Source organism: Octopus bimaculoides, chromosome 11 (genome assembly GCF_046866305.1).
Source record: "Octopus bimaculoides isolate indiv1 chromosome 11, ASM4686630v1, whole genome shotgun sequence".
NCBI lineage: Eukaryota > Metazoa > Mollusca > Cephalopoda > Octopoda > Octopodidae > Octopus > Octopus bimaculoides.
In genome coordinates, this window is record NC_142938.1 from 56,203,599 (window position 1) to 56,227,906 (window position 24,308).

General features: G+C 31.7%; 1 protein-coding gene across 50 annotated transcripts in view; it reads left to right on the top strand.

The window, feature by feature from the left end:
• LOC106881762 (ryanodine receptor) overlaps positions 1-24,308 on the top strand; it is a 385,182-nt gene that overhangs the window by 339,448 nt on the left and 21,426 nt on the right. For 47 of the 50 annotated variants that reach the window (XM_089360088.1, XM_014932252.3, XM_089360089.1 and 44 more), the window contains 8 exons: positions 5,699-5,778; positions 11,588-11,749; positions 13,268-13,424; positions 15,965-16,063; positions 18,250-18,323; positions 18,673-18,873; positions 20,137-20,370; positions 22,015-22,135. In XM_089360088.1, the coding sequence (XP_089216214.1) occupies positions 5,699-5,778; positions 11,588-11,749; positions 13,268-13,424; positions 15,965-16,063; positions 18,250-18,323; positions 18,673-18,873; positions 20,137-20,370; positions 22,015-22,135 (1,128 nt within the window). Of the gene's footprint in view, positions 1-906; positions 987-5,698; positions 5,779-11,587; positions 11,750-13,267; positions 13,425-15,964; positions 16,064-18,249; positions 18,324-18,672; positions 18,874-20,136; positions 20,371-22,014; positions 22,136-24,308 lie in introns of all 50 variants that reach the window. The other 3 variants (XM_014932251.3, XM_014932258.3, XM_089360116.1) reach the window with 1 other exon arrangement.

Genomic DNA, 24,308 nt, shown 5'->3' on the forward strand with positions numbered 1-24,308 from the left:
TTGGAATGTGACACCCATGGTAGTCAAGGGATTACTGTGTGTATATATATATATATATATATATATATATATATATATATATGCACACACTTGGTGTGTATGTGAGGTAGAGAGATGTGTGTGTGTGTGTCTCTCTGTCATACCCAAGCAGTAAGCTTTCTAACCAAAGAAAACAAAAAAAATATTGTCAGGAATGCTAGAAAATAATTATATTCTGTTGAACTTGGAATCCATAAAACTATTTAATTCTACAAAAGAGAGTGTGCCAATCTAACATAAATCTTAATTATATGCTGACACCATTTTTTACTTAAAATATTTGTTCATTTGTTGTTGATTTTTTTTTATTCTGTTTCTATTAATATCACCATTCCTATTTGTATAAAACCATTTTGGATTTTTATACAACATACAAAAATGGTATTTTACAGCACTGCAATATTTGACAGTTTTGTTTTATTTTAACGCAGTACCTAGCAAAATGTCATTTCAAAGAGCTATTTTTTATCAAATTTTTATTTGCCATTACATATCATCATACAACACACACATACACAAACACACACACACACACAGCACACACACACATACACACATGCATATAATGAGGTTACAATATATTAAAAGTGGAAAGATTTCTGGTTTTCCTATCCTTTCTTATCTAAAATGAGGATATTTACATAATTTCTTAATTAGTCTTTAAGTTCTAAAATATATTCTTTAAGTTCCAGAAACCATGAGGCTTTTCATAAATTCTTTCTGTAAAATTGTACAAGTTTTGACATTAAACTTGTCCCTCAGAAAAGACGTACAAAATCTTTTCATGGCTAAAGAAACTTGCCTCTTCAAATTTGTGCATGTAATTTATCTTACCAAAATATAGAATTCTTTCTTACCAAACTATAGGACTATGATACTAATCGGGATGGCTACATATCAGTGAAAGAATTCAGGCAACTAATGGAATCACAGAAAATGTACTGCCGGTGTGTATGATTGCTTTTACACATAACTGTCCAGTTGTGGTCACTATGCCTTCCCTAAAGTGCTATATTATTATTACATGATGGTGTTGTTGGTAACGGTGAAGAAAATAACTTGTGTTGTCTTTGTTTTTTGTAGTTCTTGTTGTTGTATCTCCATTTATATTAAGGCAGAATTATTGAATATTTTCAATACTTCAACTCATTTATTCAACAACATTTAACTCAGAGAAATATTGTTTTTATTTCTTCTATAAATGAAAGATTGACAATCAACAAATTAATATTTTGCAATCAGATTAAACCAATACATTTCAAACTAGATTTATATTTCCTAAGAAATATTGTTATAATTTGATTTCAAATACTGACTGGAGACACTAACAACATACAACAAAAAACATCATATATATGCATACATATATATATATATATATATATATATATATATATATATGCATATGTATATATACATATATATATATATATATATATATATATATATAAATATATATATATATATATATATATATATATATATATATATGTATATATATGTACACACATATATGTGTGTGTATATATATATATATATATATATTTATAGATACACACATATGTGCATGTATATATATACATATATACATACACACACACATATATATATATATATATATATATATATATATATATATATATATATATATATATATACATATACATATATATATACATGTATGTATATATACACAAACACACATACACACACATGTGCATAGAGGTGTGCATGATTTCAGTACAATCTTCTATATCTTCAAATATACATTTTTTTTTATATTCTTTGCCTGAGTTGGTGCCAGCAAACAGTCAATTTTCTGTGTCTTCATCTTCTTCATTTGGTTTGAATTCTAGTCACCACATAATTTCATTCTTGAATGTACTTTTCTTTATTATTTAACGAATGCATATCTTTTACTATTCATTAATTAATTTGTTCATTAACAGATATCTGTTCCTGCTTACTTATGTCTTTTTCTATTCTATATTCTGCCTTATTTTGAGTCATATATATTTATTTATTTATTTTATACATTTATCTCTTATTTTCAAACTCTCAAACCTATTCCTTTATGTTGAATGTTTTTGTATCATTTGAAATATTCTGTCGCTTTGAAATAGTTTATTGTTATTGGTGCTATACAATTTGATAGTTTGTTTTTATTTTATTTTTTACATATTTCTTTTTATGCATGAAAAATTTAAAAATCGTGTGTTTCATTACAAATTGAAAATGATCCAAATTAGAAAAATGTAAGCATTTGTGTGTGTCTAGTTTTTCAAAGACATATATTTAAATAAAGGAATGAAGGGAAATTTTCCTCATGATATTGGTGTTGTTAGTCTTACAGGTATGATAAATATTTATAGAAAAAGTAGTTATTCTAATTGAAATACAAATATTTATGGCAGTCAGCAAAAATGTATTTTTTGTAGGAGATGGGGTATTTTACAATACTTTCATCACCATCATCATTCTTATCATCTTCCACATTAATATTTTCATTAAAATCATCATAATTACAGTAGTTATAACATGGCTACATATCTGAGTAGTAAATATAACCTTTGCCAGTTATTAACTCTCTAAACACCATTTATCTGACAAAGTCATTTTCAGAATTCTAAACTATCATATTTTGTTGTACCTCAAGAGGGTCCATATTGCTTGCACTGGTTCAGTTTTTTCTTTTATCTCTTTTGGTTAAGTGAAGGCAGTGAGCTGACAGAATTGTTAGCATATCGGACAATGCTTGGTGGCATTTAGTCTGTCTTTACATTCTGAGTTCAAATTCCACTGAAGTCAACTTTGCCTTCTATCCTTTTGGAGTCGATAAAATAAGCACCAGTCAAATTCTGAGGACGATGTAATCAACTTACCCCTCCCCTTAAAAATTGCTGGCCCTATGCCAAAATTTGAAGCCATTGTTTTTGGTCAATTGGTTAACTATTTAACCAATTAATTAATCAATTGTTTGATTAATCATTCGTTCAGTCAGTCAATCAATCAATCAGCTAGGTGATGAAACAACTTTGACAAACATATCACATGTTCTTTACTCAGTTTTGAAAATTACAGATGACCAAGTCAGTAAGATAATGGCCAATTAGCTAAAGGAGTAACAGCTTATAATCCTCTCCTGGAACTACACTTTCTGTGAAGAAGACACTCAGCACACCCATTAGCTTACAGCACCTCTGGTACAATTCTCCATTGCAATTAATGGGTGTTTATCAAATATCAGTGCTGAATTCAACCGTCAACATTAAACTACATCATCAAAAGAGTCCTTTCTCTTTTTCAAGAGAATTTGGTATTATATTAAAGATTTATTCACTACTTTTGGTAGATCAAATGACCATATAGAGATTTCATCATTGGTTCATCAGAAGCAATTATTAAGTTTCATATTTATCACTAATGATACTATTGTTCATATTTACATCATTTACATTTGATGATTATTTGTCCTCATCTTGTTTGTTGTTAACACATTTCGGCTGATATACCCTCCAACCTTCATCAGGTGTCTTGGGGAAATTTCAAATCTGGGTTCTCATTCCTAAGGTATTTTCCAATGTTATTATTATTATTATTATTATTATTATTATTATTATTATTACTATTATTATTTATTACTATTATTCAGGTCACTGCTTGGAATCAAACTCAGAATCTTGGGGTTAGTAGCCCGTGCCTTAACCACTATGCCATATGCCCATGGGCATTTAGTTGATGTTTTTCCCAATGGTTGTAATGGTTCCTCTCACAGACGAGGACATGTCCTGCTCTTTCTGCTATTCCTCTAGCTTTATATGAATCTTCTGGTGTCATTATATTCAAGCCAGGTGATATTAGCTTTGAGTCTCTACATCTACACAAGAAAGTTAGATGGTTTGAAAGACGAGCTAGTTTTGATGGAGTTTCTCTATATGTCTCTATTGAAGTCTAATGTCAGCTCCATACTGATTAGATAATATAGTTCTATATTTAAGACATGAGGAATTATGTACATTATTTACATTATTTACATTTGACAGACATTTGTCCTCATCTTCTTTGTTGTTAACACAACGTTTTGGTTGATATACCCTCCAGCCTTCATCAGGTGTCTTGGGGAAATTTCGAACCTGGGTTCTCATTCCTAAGGTATTTTTCGATGTTATTATTATTATTATTCAGGTCACTGAACTCAGAATCTTGGGGTTAAAAGATTCCGAGTTCGATTCCAAGCAGTGACCTGAATAATAATAATAATAATAATAATAATAATAATAATAATAATAACATCAAAAAATACCTTAGGAATGAGAACCCAGGTTCGAAATTTCCCCAAGACACCTGATGAAGGCTGGAGGGTATATTAGCCGAAACGTTGTGTTAGCAACAAACAAGATGAGAACAAATATCCGTCAAATGTAAATAATGTACATAATTCCTCATCTCTTAAATATAGAACAATACTATTGTTGTTATCAAAGTCTCTGAGTTACAGACATAATGATGACAATGACAATATTACAATAGTTGCGTGAAGGCAGCAAACTGACAGAATCATAATGTGCCAAGCAAAATGCTTAGTGGCATTTCGTCCTTCATTACATTCTGAGTTCAAATTCCACTGAAGCCAACTTTACCTTTCATCTTTTTGAGGTCAGTAAAATAAGTTCCAGTTGAAGACTGAAGTCGATGTAATCACTTACCACCACCTACACCTCCATGCCAAAATTGCTGGCCTTGTGCGAAAATTTGAAACTAATATTACAATAGTTGTGTTACTATTGGATTATGCCATTATTGCAAATAACATACCTTTTAATTTAAGATTTCATTCTCAGCAACGTTAAGTGATTCGAATAAAATATTAGCTTCTGTATGGTGAGGAGATAACAAATACCTCTAAAATCGATTGCACTTACAATCGCTAAATCTTGGGTTTAATTCCCAGATCAAGCAATGCTTTGTGTTCTTGAGCAAAGCACTTCATTTCCCCTCCGACTGAAAGGGACATTGGAGCAATATGTTATTATCCTTATCCTCATTTTAATATATTTTCTTCCCCTGTTAGTATGGTTCAGACAGATGTACAATAGTCTTATTTCATGCCTCTTGTTTTCTCCTCCTTTATCATATCTCATCAATCTTACAAGTAGTTTTTCTTCTTACACCATTTTCACTCTGCATTTTCCATTTATAATACATGTAGTATTATCTCCTGTATATGATGTCTACTTATGATTAGCAACTTTTGTTAGATTATTGCCACATTAGTATTTTCACTGAAATTTTTTATTAAAATATAATGTTTTTTTAAGACAGTAGGGTGTGATTTGAGGGAAGGTTCACTTCTGTTTTTAGCAGTTTATGGATAGAATTTCTCAAATTTTCATCTGTACAATACAATTTGTATATATCACCATTTTCTCAGCATTCATTTGAGATTTTGTTTTTTTTATATATTTCCTGTTCTGTTTTTATTTCACAAGTTTTATAATTTCTTTTTTTATCATTATTATTCCTTTTATTATTATTATTATTATTATTATTATTATTATTATTATTATTATTGCTCTATTTTGCTGGAAATGTCTTCATCAATTTTAGCTGTCCTGCTTAGTTATCAATTATTACCTTTCATTTGCCTCTGCCCTATCAGGAATTTGATGCTAATCAAGATGGCACCGTATCCCTCAAAGAATTCCGTAATGCAATGGAACAGCAAAAAGTGTATTCTAAGTAAGTCAAAAAGCATGTAAGAAACAAGAAAAAATAAAGTTAAAAAAAAAATTCTTCTGTTGCTGTTTCCATGACTACTAGCACCACTACTACTACTACTATTACTACTACAACTACTACTACTACAAACTTTTGTTGATTTTTTTTTTACAATTGTTGCTATCTGCTCTCATTTGTTTTTAGAGTGTAGTTCCTGCTACAGTTACTTCTATTGCCGTATCAAAAAAAAAAACAAAAAAAAAAAACAAGACAATGTAGAATGGAATTCAGTGCTTGCTCTATTAGTTTGCATGACAAAACAAGAAGAAAGTTGAAATTTAAAAAATGTGATTTTTCCAAACATCTTTTTTTACTTTTCAAACAAAATAAAATAGATTTTTGAGAAAAAAATGTTTTAAATATTTTTGAAGTTTATTGAGTGGTTTTATTAATTAATTATTTTATTAAAGTTGCTATTTAATTATAGTATTTAGATATGCTGGAATTTGTGTTGGGTGCTTTGAAATTAATCTGGTGAATCAATGATTATAATTAATACCTAATTAATTTAACTTGTTATTCTAGGGTTTCAAATATTAATCATTAACAGCCAACATGTATTGCTGCTCATCACTGTCTCGTTTTCTGTTCCTGTCAGTCTCTTCCCCCAACTCATTCTCTCACTCTTCCTTCTCCATCCCATGATAGCTACCGCTCTACTATCGCCCCTTCTTCAATTCACCCACTCAATCTTATTTGAGTTGAATGAAAGGAGAGAATGTAAAATCAAGAGAACTCTTTAATCTTGTAAGGTAAAAAGTAGCCTCTCTAGTAGTGATGCCATGTTAAAATGTATCTAGTACACCCTTTTAAAATAGTCAGTGAATAAACAGAGACAATATAGAGTCCTCAGAGAACACTTTCACTTTGTCAAAAGCATGACTGTGTCTTTAGTACTGGTATAAATTTAACTAGTTCCAGCTCAAGAGTTACAGCCTTGCTAGGACACCACTGTTAGCATTACTATACCTTCACTACTTGAAACTTCCTCTGACATGTGGAATTTGGTGAATGAGAATGAAGTGAGTTTGATGCTGCAGTCCTCATCTGCATTTCCTGCTGTGAAGTAAGCTCATCCAGAACTCCTGACAGGAGGAAATCCAGTTCTGTTTTGATGATACCTATGTCCACAGCATGCAGGTACTCTCAGGTTTCTGGGGTGAATATTGAAGAGCCGTGAGTCCTTGAAATCCAAGCTGCTGCAGAATCTGTCTTGATGGCAATGTTGGGATCTTTGACATGCAATGGCACCTCGTTCTGATGTTTGTGTAAAGAGATTAGGGCAAAAAGGACTCAAGCAATAGAGACCATGCTAAGAAAATGGAATATACAAGCAAAAGGTGGTCCTCCACTCTGTCCTGGGGAGATGGTCAGTAACCCCGAAATGTGGATTGACTTGAACTATGATAATCCATCCAACCCTTGCCTGCATGAAAAACCAATATGAAATAATGATGATGATGATGACAGAAACAAAGAGAAGGAGACTGCCCAGATTTCTAAGGTCTTTCATATAAATCTGTTATATGATGAAGAAATAAAATATGATGAAGAAATAAAAATAAACAAAATTTTACAATATGTTTCCAACCATGTGACATGTATGCCCTTTCTCATCCATTCTCTCTTTGTCTGTCTCTGTCTCTCACTTTGTCTTTCTCCTCCTCCCCTCTCTATTTCTTTCTCATCTCTTTTTCATCTCTCCCATGTAACTCTCATCCTTACTTATATTTCTCCTTCCTCTCTTAACCTTCTCTCTCTCTCTCTCTCTCTCTCTCTCTCTCTCTCTCTCTCTCTCTCCTCTCTCTCTCTCCTCTCTCTCTCTCTCCTTCTTTATCCCCCTTCTCCATTATTCACATATTTACATTGATCACACATTACTGTTGCACTGGACAATACACCTGATCAGTTTCTGCTTGTTTATTATTTTATTAAAGGAAGTAAGTAAGGATCAATATCAAACATCTTTGCAACAAAGAAATTCTCAACAATTTTATTGGTATTGGTCTGGAAAACAATGTAAATAACAATAGAACTGCTGCTTTTTTTTTTTTGTTTACCTCTGAAACATTTGTTGACATTTTTAACTAATATAGGCACAGGACTGGCTGTGTAGTAAGTAGCTTGCTTACCAACCACATGGTTCCGGGTTCAGTCCCACTGCATGACACCTTGGGCAAGTGTCTTCTACCATAGCCTCGGGCTAACCAAAGCCTTGTGAGTGGATTTGGTAGATGGAAACTGAAAGAAGTCCGTCGTATATATATATATATATATATATATATATATATATATATATATATATATATATATATATATATATATATATATATATATATATATATGTATATATATATATGTTTGTGTGTCTGTGTTTGTCCCCCAACATTGCTTGACAACTGATGCTGGTGTGTTTACATCCCTGTCACTTAGTGGTTCGGCAAGGGAGACCGATAGAATAAGTAGTAGGCTTACAAAGAATAAGTCCTGGGGTCGATTTGCTCGACTAAAGGTGGTGCTCCAGCATGGCCGCAGTCAAATGACTGAAACAAATAAAAGAATAATATATCTTGAAAGAGTTTAACTCAGGTATCTACTTCTCTAAGAATGGATAAAAATAGATTGCTTACAAAATTTTAAGCAATTATATCATTCAAGTCAGTGAAGATATCAGTCAAATATGATATTAGCAAAGTATGATATCAGTAAAGTAATAATTCATATCAGTTTTATGTATCAAAATATTCAAATATTTTTAGATTTATTTTTTACTCTGACTGTTTTTAAACCTTCATGGCTACATTTCTTAAGGAATATGTTGTGCAAATGTTTCAATTAATTTAGAAAATAATGAAGATTTTGAAGAAGTTTTATTAAAATAGCTGATGATGTCATCGCTAGCATGGTAGTTAAAAATATAGCTTAAAAACGGTTCTCATATAAATTATGATGGAAGATTTTAATGTAAATATAGATATTCTGCAACAAGATGTTTTATATCATAAGCCCGAAGACATTGTCAACCAGGCTGGTATCAAGAGGGGTTTTTTTTTTTTTTGTTACTAATCCATTTGAAAATTCAAACACCATATGTGACGACGTATAAGACATCCCTTTTTCTCAAGAAAAATATCTTAGAAAATTGCTGCAGATCCTGTATGCAAAATTGGGCCTATATTACATGTTTTAATGCACTAAATATTTGTTTTCCTGAATGTACTCTGCTGAAAATGAAGTGCGTCTAATATATTTGTGTCTCTTTTAGCTATTAAATATAGGAATTAAAACGTCTTTGGCTTAGTGGTTAAGGTATTCAGTTCACGGTCATAAGGTCATAAGTTCAATTCCTGGTGGTGCATTGTGTCCTTGAGCCAGACCCTTCACATTGCTCCAGTCCACTCAGTTGACAAAAATGAGTTGTATCTGTAATTCAAAGGGCCAGCCTTGTCACCTTCTGTATCACACTGAATCTCCCTGAAAACTATGTCAGGGGTACACATGTCTGTGGAGTACTCAGCTACTTGCACATTAATTTGACTGTTCCACTAGAACCTTTGTTGTTTTAACAGATTGAGTGCCAGTACAGTAATTAGAATATTAAGCTGTTTGTTTTAGCTGGAAGAAATGTATTTATTTGCTGGAACAGTTAAATTAACTTTTCTTATTATGTTAATACTTTATCCAACTGAATTATTTTCATAACCAGTTTTAGATTGATCATCAAGACAAGTTTCACACGGCATTTCATTATCCTCATTGTTCATGTTTTTTTTTTCCTTTTATCTGATATCATAAACGAACTCAAAATATATTTATTTCTATATCCTTATCTAATGTGATGTTTTATAATGTTCTATGAAATTTCATATCTAAATAGATATTAAATATTTAGTTTAATTTTTTAATAGATTCCTTTTTGTTTTTTGTCTTCTTTTTTCATTTCTTTATCTCCTTTTAGCACTTTCAAATCCTTGCCTCTCTCTGTGTGTGTATGTGCTTGGCACCATTAACAAACATCATCTGTTTACATTTGTTTTTTACATATGTTTACATGTTACTATATTGACACTGTTTATCAATAACACTAAAAAATGCCTTATTTTTTCTAAATATTTTATTGTTAATTATAAACATTATTGTTCAATGTCATTAATTACCTTGTGAATTACCTTTGGTTATTAGATGCTACTTTACCAAGAGATTTTATATATGATGTATATGGTTCAGTCTTTTATAACATAATTTGCTTAAATTATTTTATTCTGATAACAAAAATTACAGGAATCCCTTGGTGTGTATCTTATCATTTATCAACTTGATTGTATATATATATATGTATATATATTTTAATAATTTATTATTAATAATAAATTATTAAAATATTTTTCAATATACAACTCAATTTGATATTATCAAATTGTACTTCCTTGTAAGTTCAGATTTTGTAATTCCCTAACATTATAATATATGCATATATATGTATGTATGTATGTATGTATATATGCATATATATATATATATATATTTATATATATATATTTATGTATGTATGTATGCATATATATATTTATGTATGTGTATATATATATATATGTATATATATATATATATATATATATATATATATATATATATATATATATATATATATATATATATATATATATATATGTATGTATGTATATATATATATATATAAATATATATATACATATGTATGTATATATATGTATGTATGTATATGTCTGTATGTATATACATATATCTATGTATATATATATATATATATATATATATAGATATATATATATATATTTATATATGTATGTATGTATGTATATATATATATATTTATATGTGTATGTATATGTATGTATATATGTGTGTATGTATGTATGTATGTATGTATATATATACATATATATATATATATATATATATATATATATATATATATATATATATATATATATATATATATATATATATATACATATGTACATATATATATATGGTTTATTTTATTGTTAATATTAACCAAACCACCAAACATTTCTGATTGCAAACACATATAAATAAAAAGACTTAAGTATATATTTATATTCATGTATTTATGTTTAAGAGAAAATTGTGTATATCCATACTTATATATATGTATCTACCACAAACATATATATACATCAATCATATATGTTTCTAAATATCTTGTTTTCTCATTATTCATTATGGACAATAATGAATAAATATTATATAATGCTAATAAACCATATTTGTATGTAAAATGTAACATTTTAAAACAGATTTATTTATCAACAATTGATTATTGAACTTAAAACTTTGTTAGATCTTACTAATTAATTAAGATTAGCTTGGTTATTTTGTGATGCTAAGTTTCCATAATCATTAATTTGCAATCTGAACAATGATTAAGATCATTTTGTATCAGTGAAAAGATAGGAAAAAAATATTCCTGCCCAATGTTAACACAAACTTATGACAAAGAAAATTAACATTTCAGTGTTTATTTTCTTGAAAATATGTATAAATATTCAAAAGTTTCTACTGTTGTTGTTAATTTCATATTGGATAAATAGAAAATATCTGTATAAAATTCAATGGAATTTTATTGATATTTTAAAGTATTTCTCAATAGAAATATTCTTCAAATATTTCCAATTATATTTTTGTATTTTTGTGATGATATACTTTTACGCCATTTTTTCAATATGGTTTTATTATGATAAATATTTCATTGTGGCTGTTTTTGCAGCGAGGAGATTGATTACATCATGATGTGTGTCGATGTGGACCAGGATGGAAAAGTTGATTATGATGAATTTACTGAGCGTTTCCATAATCCAGCAAAGGATATTGGTTTCACCATGGCAGTCTTATTGACTAATCTTTCTGAACACTCACCCAATGATCCACGGTAATGAAATAAATTACTATTCGATTTTGATTTTACTCTGTGTCCCCTAAAATCTAAAACATTCTTGTATTATATGTCAAGTTTTGTACCCATTTTTAATGCCGCTCACAAAAATGGATTTTAATGATTAAATACAGTGGAGTATCCTATATACAAATTGTTCTCTAAATCAGTGGTTCTCAATTTGGGTTTATATGGCCCTTCAGGGTCCATATGAGATCTGGTTGTTCAAATTTATGTACAATAAAATAGTTATATTTCTACAATTACACAAAATGTTAAATCATAAGGCACAAAAAGAAAATGACTCCCCAGACACAACAGAATATGCTTCAACACACGAAATCACATTAAGAATCTTACAAGCCAAATCCAAAAACAAAACAAAATGTTTAAACATTTTTTAATACAAATCTTAATATTTAATCATAAAAATATAATAGGAGATTTTAGGCATCAAACAGCTATGAGGGTGTCTCTTTTGAGTAAAATAGAAATCAATGGTGCCTTTAAGCAAAAAATTGTTGAGAACCATTGTTCTAAATTAACAAATTGAATAAAAAAATTTTCTGAAGAAAATTATATTCACCCAACAAGGTAAAATTTGAACAACAGAGCACAAGCAGACTATGCATGAATATAAGTGGCTCGGAAATATGTACAAACATTTTGTTAATGTCTATAATGTCTATAATTTTCGTATTTTATACAGAAATTGATAATGTTTCTCATATTTTTTGCTAAAAACATAACCTTGGATGAGAGAAGTAAGTCAAAAGGAAAAACTGCACACATACATACATATATATATAGTTGAAATTTATAGAAAAACAAAAAATGAAGACAGGTGTGTGAACAACAAGCAGGTGTATTAGTTTGATGCTCAGGAAAATGAAAAAGTCTTTTATCTTTCAAGCCTACACTCTTCAACAAAAGGAATAAGAGAAAATAAACAGAGGGAGAATGAAAAAAACTTGTAGATTTAGTGGTCAAGCATATATATATATATATATATATATATATATATATATATATATATATATATATATATATATATATATATATATATACATACATATATATATATATATATGCATTTGCTGTCAATGGATGGACAAATAAAACAATTTCATATTTTTATATGGAGTTTGGATACAACTTCTATTTATATGTATTTCAATTAATCATGTAACAAATAATTTGGTTAATGAACAGGGCTTCAGAATTGCATATATTCATATATAGGAGCGCCACGATATATGTATGTATGTATGTATGTATGTATGTATGTATGTATGTATACATACATATATGTGTATGTATACATACATATATGTGTATATATGTATGTATATATATATGTGAATGTATATATGTATGTATGTATGCATGCATGCATGCATGTATGTATGTAGTGTGTGTGTGTGTGTGTGTGAATATTATTTATTTGTTGTCACTTAAACTCTTACTTTTTGGCTTATTGTACAAAGACTATATTTTATTATATTCTTTCCTTAGGCTTGAGCGCTTCCTTGAGAAGGCCCGAAGTGTCCTTGATTACTTTAAACCTTACTTGGGCAGAATAGAGATCATGGGTAGTGCCAACAGAATTGAACGTATTTATTTTGAGATCAAACAGTCACAGATTGACCAATGGGAAAAACCTCAAATCAAGGTAAATAAAGATTACTTCTTTTGATTTTGTTAACCCTTTTCCATTCAAGTAACTTTCCTTTATAAAATATTTTTCTTTAGATTTATACATCCACACCGCAACATTCTTCTATATATAAGATGTTTTTCCTATTAGGAATTCTTCAAACAGAGAATCAAATAATAAAAATGATAATATAATGTATAATGTCCAACCCATGTCAGCATGGAAAGCAGACGTTAAACAATGATAATGATGATTTGATTCTCAGTCTGAAGAATTTCTAAAAGGAAATTTCTTACATATTTATTTAACATATACAACTTTGCAAGTCCTACTTCTGCTCATGATTAGAGATGCACATATCGTTAGCCACTTAGGGACATGCTCAACTGGTTCAGGTCAAACAATTGACAAGCAAATCTGTGCTATTTAACAGAATATTTACTGTAACCCATCTTTTATACCAAGATGAAACAATGTACATGATAACACTTCCAATCAGTTAGGATGAGAAGCCATGAAGGCCACTACCTGGTACTGCATCAGGGTATTATTATTATTATTATTATTATTATTATTATTATTATTATTATTATTATTATTATAGTCAGACTGACACCTGCAACCACATGGTTAAGAAGCAAGCTTAATAACTAACTAAGCAAGAATGAAAATAAAAATACCTGCTATCGTAGAAGTCAAAACAATAATTCTTTCTAATTTTCAACACAAGACCAGCAATTTGGAGGGGACAAGAAGTTAATTATATCAACCCTTGTATTCAGCTAGTTTTTATTTTATCAACCCCAAAAGGATGAGAGGCAAAGTCAAAATAAAAATATTATAGGTACTGAAAGTCCTTTGTTAAGTGGTTATGTATTTCTAAAACAATATACTACTGCCTTTTGTAAAACTAGCTAATATTAAATAATAGACTCAGCAATATTTAGTTAAGTGGTAATGTAGCTATTTTTAAAACTGGAGCTGATCCATAAATTCAGTTTGTCATCTGTATTTGACAATATTAAATACTTCCACACTCCTCCAATCAGTATACTGATTTCAAGTTTTGGCAAAAGGCCAGCAATTTTGGGGAGTGGGTGTGTCGATTTCATCAACCCCAGTGCTCAACTGATATTTATTTTATTGACCCCGAAAGGATGAAAGGCAAAGTCGACCTTTCTGGAATTTGAACTCAGAATGTAAAGATGGACAAAATACTGCAAGCATTTTGCCAGTGTGCTAAGAATTCAGCCAGCTTACCACCGTGACTGCATATTAACATACTGATTTCAAATTTTGGTACAAGGCCAGCAATTCTGGGCAGGGGATAAGTCAATTACATTGATCCCAGTGTTCAACTGGTACTTAGTTTCTATACCCCAAAAGGATAAAAGGTGAGATTGACTAAGCATTTTGCCTGGCATGCTAACGATTTTGCCTACACTGTAGTTTAGTCTTTAGATTACTCCTCAAACTGAAATAACCACATCACCTATACAGAAATATTTTAGAGTTTAGACCTAATTTTATTTCAAATGGTTACTACCTGCTAGTCTTTAATTAGTTCAAATCATCAACTTTATTTAACATCGTGGGCCATGCTGGCATGGGTTGGCCAGCTTAACAAGATTCCATGGGTCCAAGGACTGCATCATACTCTTGTGTCTGCCTTGGCATAGTTTATACCACTGGATGCCCTTCTTAATGCCAACCACTTTATAACGTGTACTGGGTGATTTTTTTTTTTATTTTGTGTACCACCAGCACAAGTAAGGTTGCTATGCAGCTCACAAGACTATATAATGCAGGAAGCTTTATGCTAGGAATGGGGGCGAGTAGGTTCTCGTTGTAGAGTAGCTACATGGCTACTCACATATCAAAGAAAGGGGGAGAATGCTCAACAGGAGTTGCAAAGAGATAAATATAAAAAGTGGTGATGAAGTGGCCAGGTGGCTCCTCAAAATATGAGCTGGATAGAAGTAACTTGGGACAGAGGAGCTAGGATCGTGGGAGGTAGGGGGAGGTTGGGGGATGCAAAAAGTGTATGTGGGAGCAAGAGCTGGGGAGATTGGAAAAGAGGAGGTAGGTCACAACTTTAAAGATTGGGTGGGTCTGACGGTCACAACAATAATATTTCATCATCTAATTAGTTGAATCAACTAGATATAGATGCCTGACATTTAACCTTTTCATTGTGGGAATCAGTTATATCTGTTACCCTTAACTGTGGAAAGCAATTTTATATACCAATTTATCTTTAGTTGAAGATTGTCATGCTTGAAGCTAGTTTTTATTGATATATGTCAAGTTTATTAAAGCAATGAGACTTGCATAAAATACAGATTCTATTATTTATTTTTTTTTTTTTTTTGGTAGATGCTTAACATCGTTACTAGAATAAGCATAAAATTTAATTTCACAGTTAAAAAGTTAATGAAATTATGTAAATAGGACAGTAAAAGGATAAACAGCCATCCTGTCATTACTTGTAAGGGCTAATATGCTTTATATTCTTCACACTTATCTTAAATGTTTTTTCTTCTTTATTATCCTAGGAATCTAAACGATCATTTTTGCACAGCGTGATCAATGAGGGAGGAGATAAAGAAAAACTGGAAAGTTTTGTCAACTTTTGTGAAGACACAATCTTTGAGGTAAGGAAGGACTTGCCAATGTTTTTTTTGTTATCAATATCATTTTTTACTTTCATTATCATCATCATCATCATCGTTACATTTTTTCCCATCCTTCTTTATATCATTACCATTAATAATGCTATCGTTATTGTCATTCTCATTATAATCATTATGAAAGCACATGACCGAGTGGTTAGGGTGTTGTATTCATGATAGTAAGATCGTGGTTTCAATTTCCAGACCTGGCAGTGCATTGTGTTCTTAAGTAAAGTACTTCATTTCATGTTGCTCTTGCTGACTCAGCTCTAAATGAGTAAACCCTGCAATAAACTGACATCCCATTGATGGGCAGTGCCGTGAACTAAGTCACTTATGTGCCATGAAAATGAAAAAACTGCCTGATGAGTCATAGAACTCAAGAGAGAACACACTTATTATTATCATTATAAATGATACACATAATATCAATTCGTAGTGAAAGGTAAAAAGATTTAATTTCTATATGAAATTTTAGACTGATGTATATATTGTTCTTATTATTAATATTATGACATATTGAATAAAAACATTAATTCATAATATTGTTTTAGATTTCAAATTGTATCTATTTAAAGATTAAAATATAGAAGTTCATATTCTAAGAATTGATACCCTAGATCTAAGTATTTAAGGAGTGGGATGTAGATTTTCCTGTAAGTCAGACTTCATAGCCCTGCCAGACAAAATGGAAAAGGTGTTGTCCCGGAGGACGGTGAAGGAGATGCAGTGGAACTCATGGGACTTGCACTTGTAGACAGACATTTCTGCCCCTATAGCAGTGAACAAGAATATGGTCCAGAGGCCAAGAACACCAGAGGTCTCCACTACCACAGGCTTCACCATAAACCTGTTAGAGAGAATTTGTTTCCATTTCTTGCTGAGTGCCTTTCCGACAGCTAAAGCAAAGAAACTCACTGTATACATTGATAGGCCATTAAAATAAATGCACCAGAGTGCTCATTTACAAAATCAAATAAAGTTATGTAGAAAAATAATTTACTATATGGAATGTAATTGTTCTTATGGCAACAATGCTTTTCTCAGCACCTGTGAAGTACCAGTCAAAACAATCTTCTGCATTTCTTGCAGAGGCCAGGAATCATTCTCAAATAATTTTCAGTTCCTTTTTTAATCATTCCTAGTGCTCCTACAATCACTGGTATTGTAATGACCTTGAGATGCCACATGTATTATTATTATTATTATTATTATTATTATTATTATTATTATTATTATTATCATTATTATCATCATCATCATCATCATCATCATCATCATCATCATCATCATCACCATCACCATCACCATCACCACCACCACCACCACCACCACCACCACCACCATCACCATCATCATCATCATCATCATCATCATCATCATCATCATCATTATTATTATTATTATTAAAGACTCTCGCACAGTTCTTAATTACCGATTATTCTTTACTTGAAAGCAGGCAATAACAAATCACCAAAGGTTTCAAGTAGTGCCTTCTCCTGTGACTCAAAGAGACAATACTCTCCTTAGAATGCGAGCTGTACCCAACAATGCTGTCTTCTGGATCATCTTGAGCCTGACAGCAGCTCCAATATTCTTAATATGTTTTTCGAAACCTTTGGAAACTGTTCCTAATGCTCCAATTACCACCAGTATCACCATTACTTTCCAGATACACCATAACTTTCCTATTTTGTCATGCATTGGCTGGTGTTTCTCAATCTTTTCTGTTTCCTTACATTTTACCCTTGAATCACCTGGTATTGCAACATCTATTATCTTCACTTCACCCTCTATTATTATTATTATTATTATTATTATTATTATTATTATTATTATTATTAGATAGAGAGATGAGTTCTTCTAAAAAGGAATTAGACTGACATTTATTTTATTTTGAACCTGTTGAAGACACACGAGATGTCAAAATATTGTTCAAAGGACCAATAAATAAGTTACTTTCGAGTTGCGCTTTTCGTCATTGAGTTGGCCGTAGTGATGGATTACGTCAGCTATGTTTACCTTAGTGATGGAATTTGGCAATTGTATACAAAAGTTAAGAACTCATCTCTCTATCTATTGCATTTCTGCTGAGTTTCCAGTCCTCTATAAAAACTATTATTATTATTATTATTATTATTATTATTATTATTATTATTTATCCTCAGATGCAACATGCAACGAGTATCACCGGGGAGGAGTTGAAGTTGTCATCTGTGATAGGTGGTGTAGGAGCAGGAAGGTGAGTGTGATTTTGTTTTGTTATACAACATAATTTTGTATTATTTTTAAAATTTTGTCTGAAGAATTAAGGATAGGAGATTCTATACATGTTTTTCTACATGTATACCTTTGCAACATTTATCCTGTAATGAAACACCTGTAACATAGAATTTAAAATATACCAAATTTTTCTGGTCTTTTGTTTTGACATAAATAAATAACATTTCAATGTGGCATGCATGAATAATTGTGAAGATCACTTTTCATGAAACCACTGGTTGCCTTGTTAACCCACAAATAAAAAAAATGTATACATATATATATAAAATTCTTTAATTTTGACATGTATATCTATTTTTCTTTTACAGCATTTTAGAGCCCGTGAAGGCAACATATCGTACCATTCGAGATTTCATCGGATCCTTATTATCATTGTTCACATGGTCCAATATCAAGAATACATATCATACATTCCGCAGTATGACCTACGGACAACTGTTTATGATGATCCTAAAAGGAAATTTCCAATTTGGACTATCAATATTAACACTGATATTCCATATATTCTGGTAAGTTACTTGTTGCAGATATAGAAGTCATTCTCTAGAACAGGGATGGGCAAATTTGATAATGCCAGAAGCAAATTTCATGTTCTAAACAAACAAATGGGGTGTATGTGAACATAGGAAAATAATGAATGTTTAATTTCAAAAATCCATAAGTTTGTAATTTGTATTAAATAAGTCTTACAGCTTAATTCAGCAAAAAGAGACAAATAGAATAAACAACAGACTTAAAAAGTAAGTTCTGAGGTCAATTCAGTCAACTAAAAATTCAAGGTGGTGCCCAAGCATGGCAGTTAATGACTGAAATAAATAAGAAATAAAGATAAGATACACACACACACACACGCGCACACACACACACACACACACACACACACACATATATATATATGTAATTGTAGCCAGTAAAACAATGAGAAAAATATAATATATATGTTTGATACATATGTATATATATATATATAATATGTAGGTGTGGCTGTGTGGTAAGAAGCTTGGTTCCCAACCACATGGTTCTAGGTTCAGTCCCACTGTGTGGCACCTTGGGCAAGTATCATCTATAGACTCAGGCCAGTCAAAGCCTTGTGAGTGAATTTGGTAGACAGAAACTGAAAGAAACCCATCATATATGTATATATATGTGTGTGTGTGTGTGTGCGTGTGTGTGCGCATGTGTGTGTGTGCACGCATGTGTGTGTGTATGTATGTATATGTGGTTGTTTGTTGACAACTTTTTCTGCCTTAATAATAATACCCAATCTTTCTGCTGTTTAATGGCTATACTGTGTTCAATATATATACTTACATAAATATATATATATATATATATATATATATATGTATATGTATATGTATGTATGTATGTATGTCAGTGTGTGTGCCTTTGTGTCTGTGTTTTTTCCTCCACCACTGCTTGCTTGATAGCTAACTTACTGATTCAGCAAAAAACAGACATATAGTGTAAGTACCAGGCTTAAAAAGTAAGTTCTGAGGTCAATTCATTCAACTAAAAAAATTCAAGGTGGTACTCCAGCATGGCCACTGTTAATGACTGAAAAAAATAAAAGATAAAGATAGAGATCAGACACACATGTGCGTGTGCACACACACTCATATGCACACGTATATGTATAATATACCTATCTGTAATTTTGATTTGTAATGAAGTCTGTAATTTTCTAATATTAAAATAATTCCTATTTCTTAAAATACAGTTGTTGATAAATGTCATCATTTCTTATATTTGTCAATATTTTTTACTAAAAGGACTTTAGCCAAATTCTTGATAAATATGATGATGGGTGATCGAGGTATGGAGGTGACTTCAGATGCTGTAAAGGCTGCTGCTACCAAACACCCCCCTGCTATAATGCCTGCTCCATTGGCATTAGGAGCCCCAGAAACGCCTAGTGGAGCGGCACCGGCAGGACCAAAGGTTACACAAGAAAATGGAGGACCTGTTAAAACGTTCCCTGCTAAGAAGGAAAATGGTCTGAAAGAGTAAGTTAAAACTCACTCACCTCTTTCATTTCTGACACCGTTATTACTTGTAGTATTGTGATGTTATTATTATTATTATTATCATTATCAAGGCAGTGAGCTGGCAGAATCGTTAGCCCACAAGGCAAAATGTTCAGTTGCATTTCGTCCCCCTTTATGTTCCGGGTTCAAATTCCGTCGAGGCTGAGTTTGCCTTTCATCCTTTTGGAGTTGATAAATTAAGTACCAGTCAAGCACTGGGGTCAATATGATCAACTATCCCCCTCTCCTCAAATTCCATGCCTTGTGCCTATGGTAGAAAGGATTATTATTATTATTATCATTATTACTAGTATTGAATGAGAGAGGAATGCATGCCTTCAAAGTGACACTGGGGTACAAACATACAAAGCCCAATATACCCACCATGACTACCTGTCTGATAAGGGTACACCAGGTACATGCATCACAATCATATTTGCATGACATAGTGTTCTCATATCAAGATAAACGGTACATGACCTTGCAAGTTGGTCCCAGTTAGAACTTTTTTCAGGTCAAGTAACCCATCCCACTTAAAATGTTCCTGAATGAGGTTTGTTTAAGGATGTTGAGCAAAACACCTATGTTTCCAAAGGTGAATTATTCAAACCCCAAAGAATTCCTCTCAACACATGGCTATGATGCTCCCCCACTACTTCTGCTCCTGATCAGAGATGCACATATCGTCAGCCACCAAGGGACATGCTCAACTGGCAAAGGTCAAGTAACTGGCAAGTGAATCTGTAGTATTGACCAGAATATCTGTTGTAACCCATACAATTATTACTAATGCTAATACTAATACTAGGGTGAAGGCACATGGCTCAGTGGTTAGAGCATCAGGTTCACATGAGGTAGTGAGTTCAATTCCCAGACCACACTGTGTTGTGTTCTTGAGCAAGACACTTTATTTCACATTGCTCCAGTTCACTTAACTGGTACCAAACTGTATTAGCCTTTACTTTTCTCTTGGATAACATTGGTGGTATAGAGAGGGGAGGCTGGTATGCATGGGTAACTGCTGGTCTTCCATAAACAACCTTGCCCAGACTTGTACCTTGACGGGTAACTTTCTAGATGCAATTCCATAGTCATTCATAACCGAAGGAGGTTTTTACCCTTTACCCTTTTACAAGGGTGATGAGCTAGTAGAATCTTTAGCTCATCAGACAAACTGCTTAGTGGCATTTCTTCTGACTCTTTACATTCTGAGTTCAAATCCCACCAAGGTCAACTGTGCTTTCATCCTACATGGTCAGTTAAATAAAGTACCAGTCAAGTACTAGGGTTGATATAATCAACTTGCCCCTCCCCTCAAAATTGCTAGCCTTGAAATGAAAATATTAATATTATAGGCACAAACATGTGTGCGTGTGTGTGTGGTAAGAAGGTTGCTTCCCAACCACATTGTTCTGGATTCAGTCCCCATTGTGAGTCACCTCAGGCAAGTGTCTTTTACAATAACCCTAGGACAACCAAACCCTTCTGAGTGGATTTGGTACATGAAAACAGAAAGAAGCTTAACATGTGTGTGTGTGTGTGTGTGTGTGTGTGTGTGTGTGTGTGTGTGTGTTGCTTGGTTTGTCAGTTAAGGATTCACAAGCTCTTTATTTATTCCTTCAGATCTATCAGTGTGACAGAGGGACAGACGGCACCAGAAGTTGATGTTACAACAGTAAATGGTAGTGTACCATCAAAGGAATTACCTTCAGCTACCTCTGAAGGTGTAAATGAAATGCTTTTGGTAAGTGTTTTAATAAGTAAAGTATATTTTTTTATAACTGGAGAAAGTATCTCAGAATTATTTTAAGGTGTTGCAGCAAGAATGTTTATTTATTCAAAATCTTTATGAAGAGGTCTAATAAGAAAAAAATATATCCTTGTTTATCCTTGTACTTGTCAAAAATCACACGTCCTTTCTACCTCATACCCAACTCAACATTTTTAATTAATTTGAATTTTAAATAAGTCTCTTTCTTATCCAGAATTAATCATTAAAACTAACGATTTCTCCTCTTCAATACAGGTACAATAGTAAATAATTAAAAATTGGTGATAGGAGAGGGAGGTTCACTACATTATATTAACCAGAACTAAGCTATATTAGATATATTGTATGTTTTTCAAAATTAGTGTCTTAGGGTAATAATCTACAGCAGGGGTTTTATAATTAACAGTTGACATTGTTTATTGTTTTTATAAAATAAATATCTTATTCTGACTTAGTACATACTTCATGAAGAATATTACTTTACCCAACAACACATATATCATCACCATCATCATCATTATCATCATTTAACATCTGTTGTCCATGCTGGCTTGGGTTGGACAGTTCGACTGGGCTAGCATGCTGGAAGGATGCACCAACGGTAAATAAATATTTCTTTACCGTTACTTTAATAAATGCCATACCACGACGGGTAGGTTAGTGTAATAGTATAACACAGTTTGTAAAGCATGCAAGGTAAAGAAAGTTAATTTCGGCCTGTATATGTGTGTACACGATCTTGTAGCAGTATATAGACAGAGATATGGTAATGTTACAGAGAAAAGAAAGTGAGATAGTGAAAGTTATAGATTGTGGGGCGTTGTGTTTCTTAGTTGGCTGGTTGTAACCTTCTTTCTCCCTCTGGTCGTTTGTCTTTAGTGGCTGCCTGCTTGTGACCATGACTCTAGATGTCTGTTCACTAACTAATTGAGTTGTCACTAGCTGCTTCGCTCTGTTGTCGCCAAGTGACTACTGCTCATTGAGTCGTTACTGACTGGTGACTAGACTAGTTGAGTCGTCACCGACTGGTGATTAAACTAAATTTTTCTTGGGGTTTCCTTGCTTTTATAACTATCTAGAAGGATAAATATATTATTGAGAACAATAGATTTAGTTGGTGGTCTTGTTATCTCTATTCTAGATTTTGGTGATGTAGAAGAGGTTAGGAAGGGTCAAGTGGTGAAGACATTGTTTTGGTCTAGCTAAAGGCATCTGGAAAATATTAAACTGCTGTCAGAGAAAAACCATTGTTCCACCGTAGGAAAAGTTCTGTTGCAGTGTTGATTTAAATTTGGCTATCGTGGATCGTATCCACTTCATGCATGCAAGATCCACTACATATTTATATATATATATATATATATATATATATATATATATTTCGTATGTGTATTTCGTGTGCAAGATTCTTGATGTGGATGCGTGTGTTGAAAGAAATACAATTAAACCTTGGGAGAGGCATTATGCCGGTAATAAACACACGCCCTGGTTCAGTCCTTTATTAATTTATATAGTTTTTTGTTAAATTTATTTTTTTATATTTATAATGAAATAATTTAACAAAAAACTATATAAATTAATAAAGGACTGAACCAGTGCATGTGTTTATTACCGGCATAATGCCTCTCCCAAGGTTTAATTGTATATATATATATATATATATATATATATATATATTTATTGTGTAAGATATAAGTTAGAGGTAATGTAACCATCTAAGGGATAGAAATATCCATAGGCACTCCTGGTATTACTTCAGTATGTATGGTCCTTGTTATAAGGTATATGGTAGTAGGTAATTGAAACGGTAAAGCCGTGGTTTAATATATATGTAAGTATGTGTTTGTGTGTGGGTCTGTATTTGTCCCCACTGCCATTGCTTGACAACCAATGCGAGTGAGTTTATGTCCTTGTAACTTAGCAATTCAGTAAAAGTGACTGACAGAATAAGTACTAGGCTCACAAAGAATAAGTCCTGGGGTCAATGTCTTCAACTAAAACCTTTTAAGGTGGTGCTCCAGCATGGCTGCAGTCAAATGACTGAAACAAGTAAAAGAATAAAAGATAAAAGAAAGGATAGTATTGAATATTAAAGAATGTATTGACATTACCAAGTAGATATTTTAATTGTCCATTTTCTTTCATT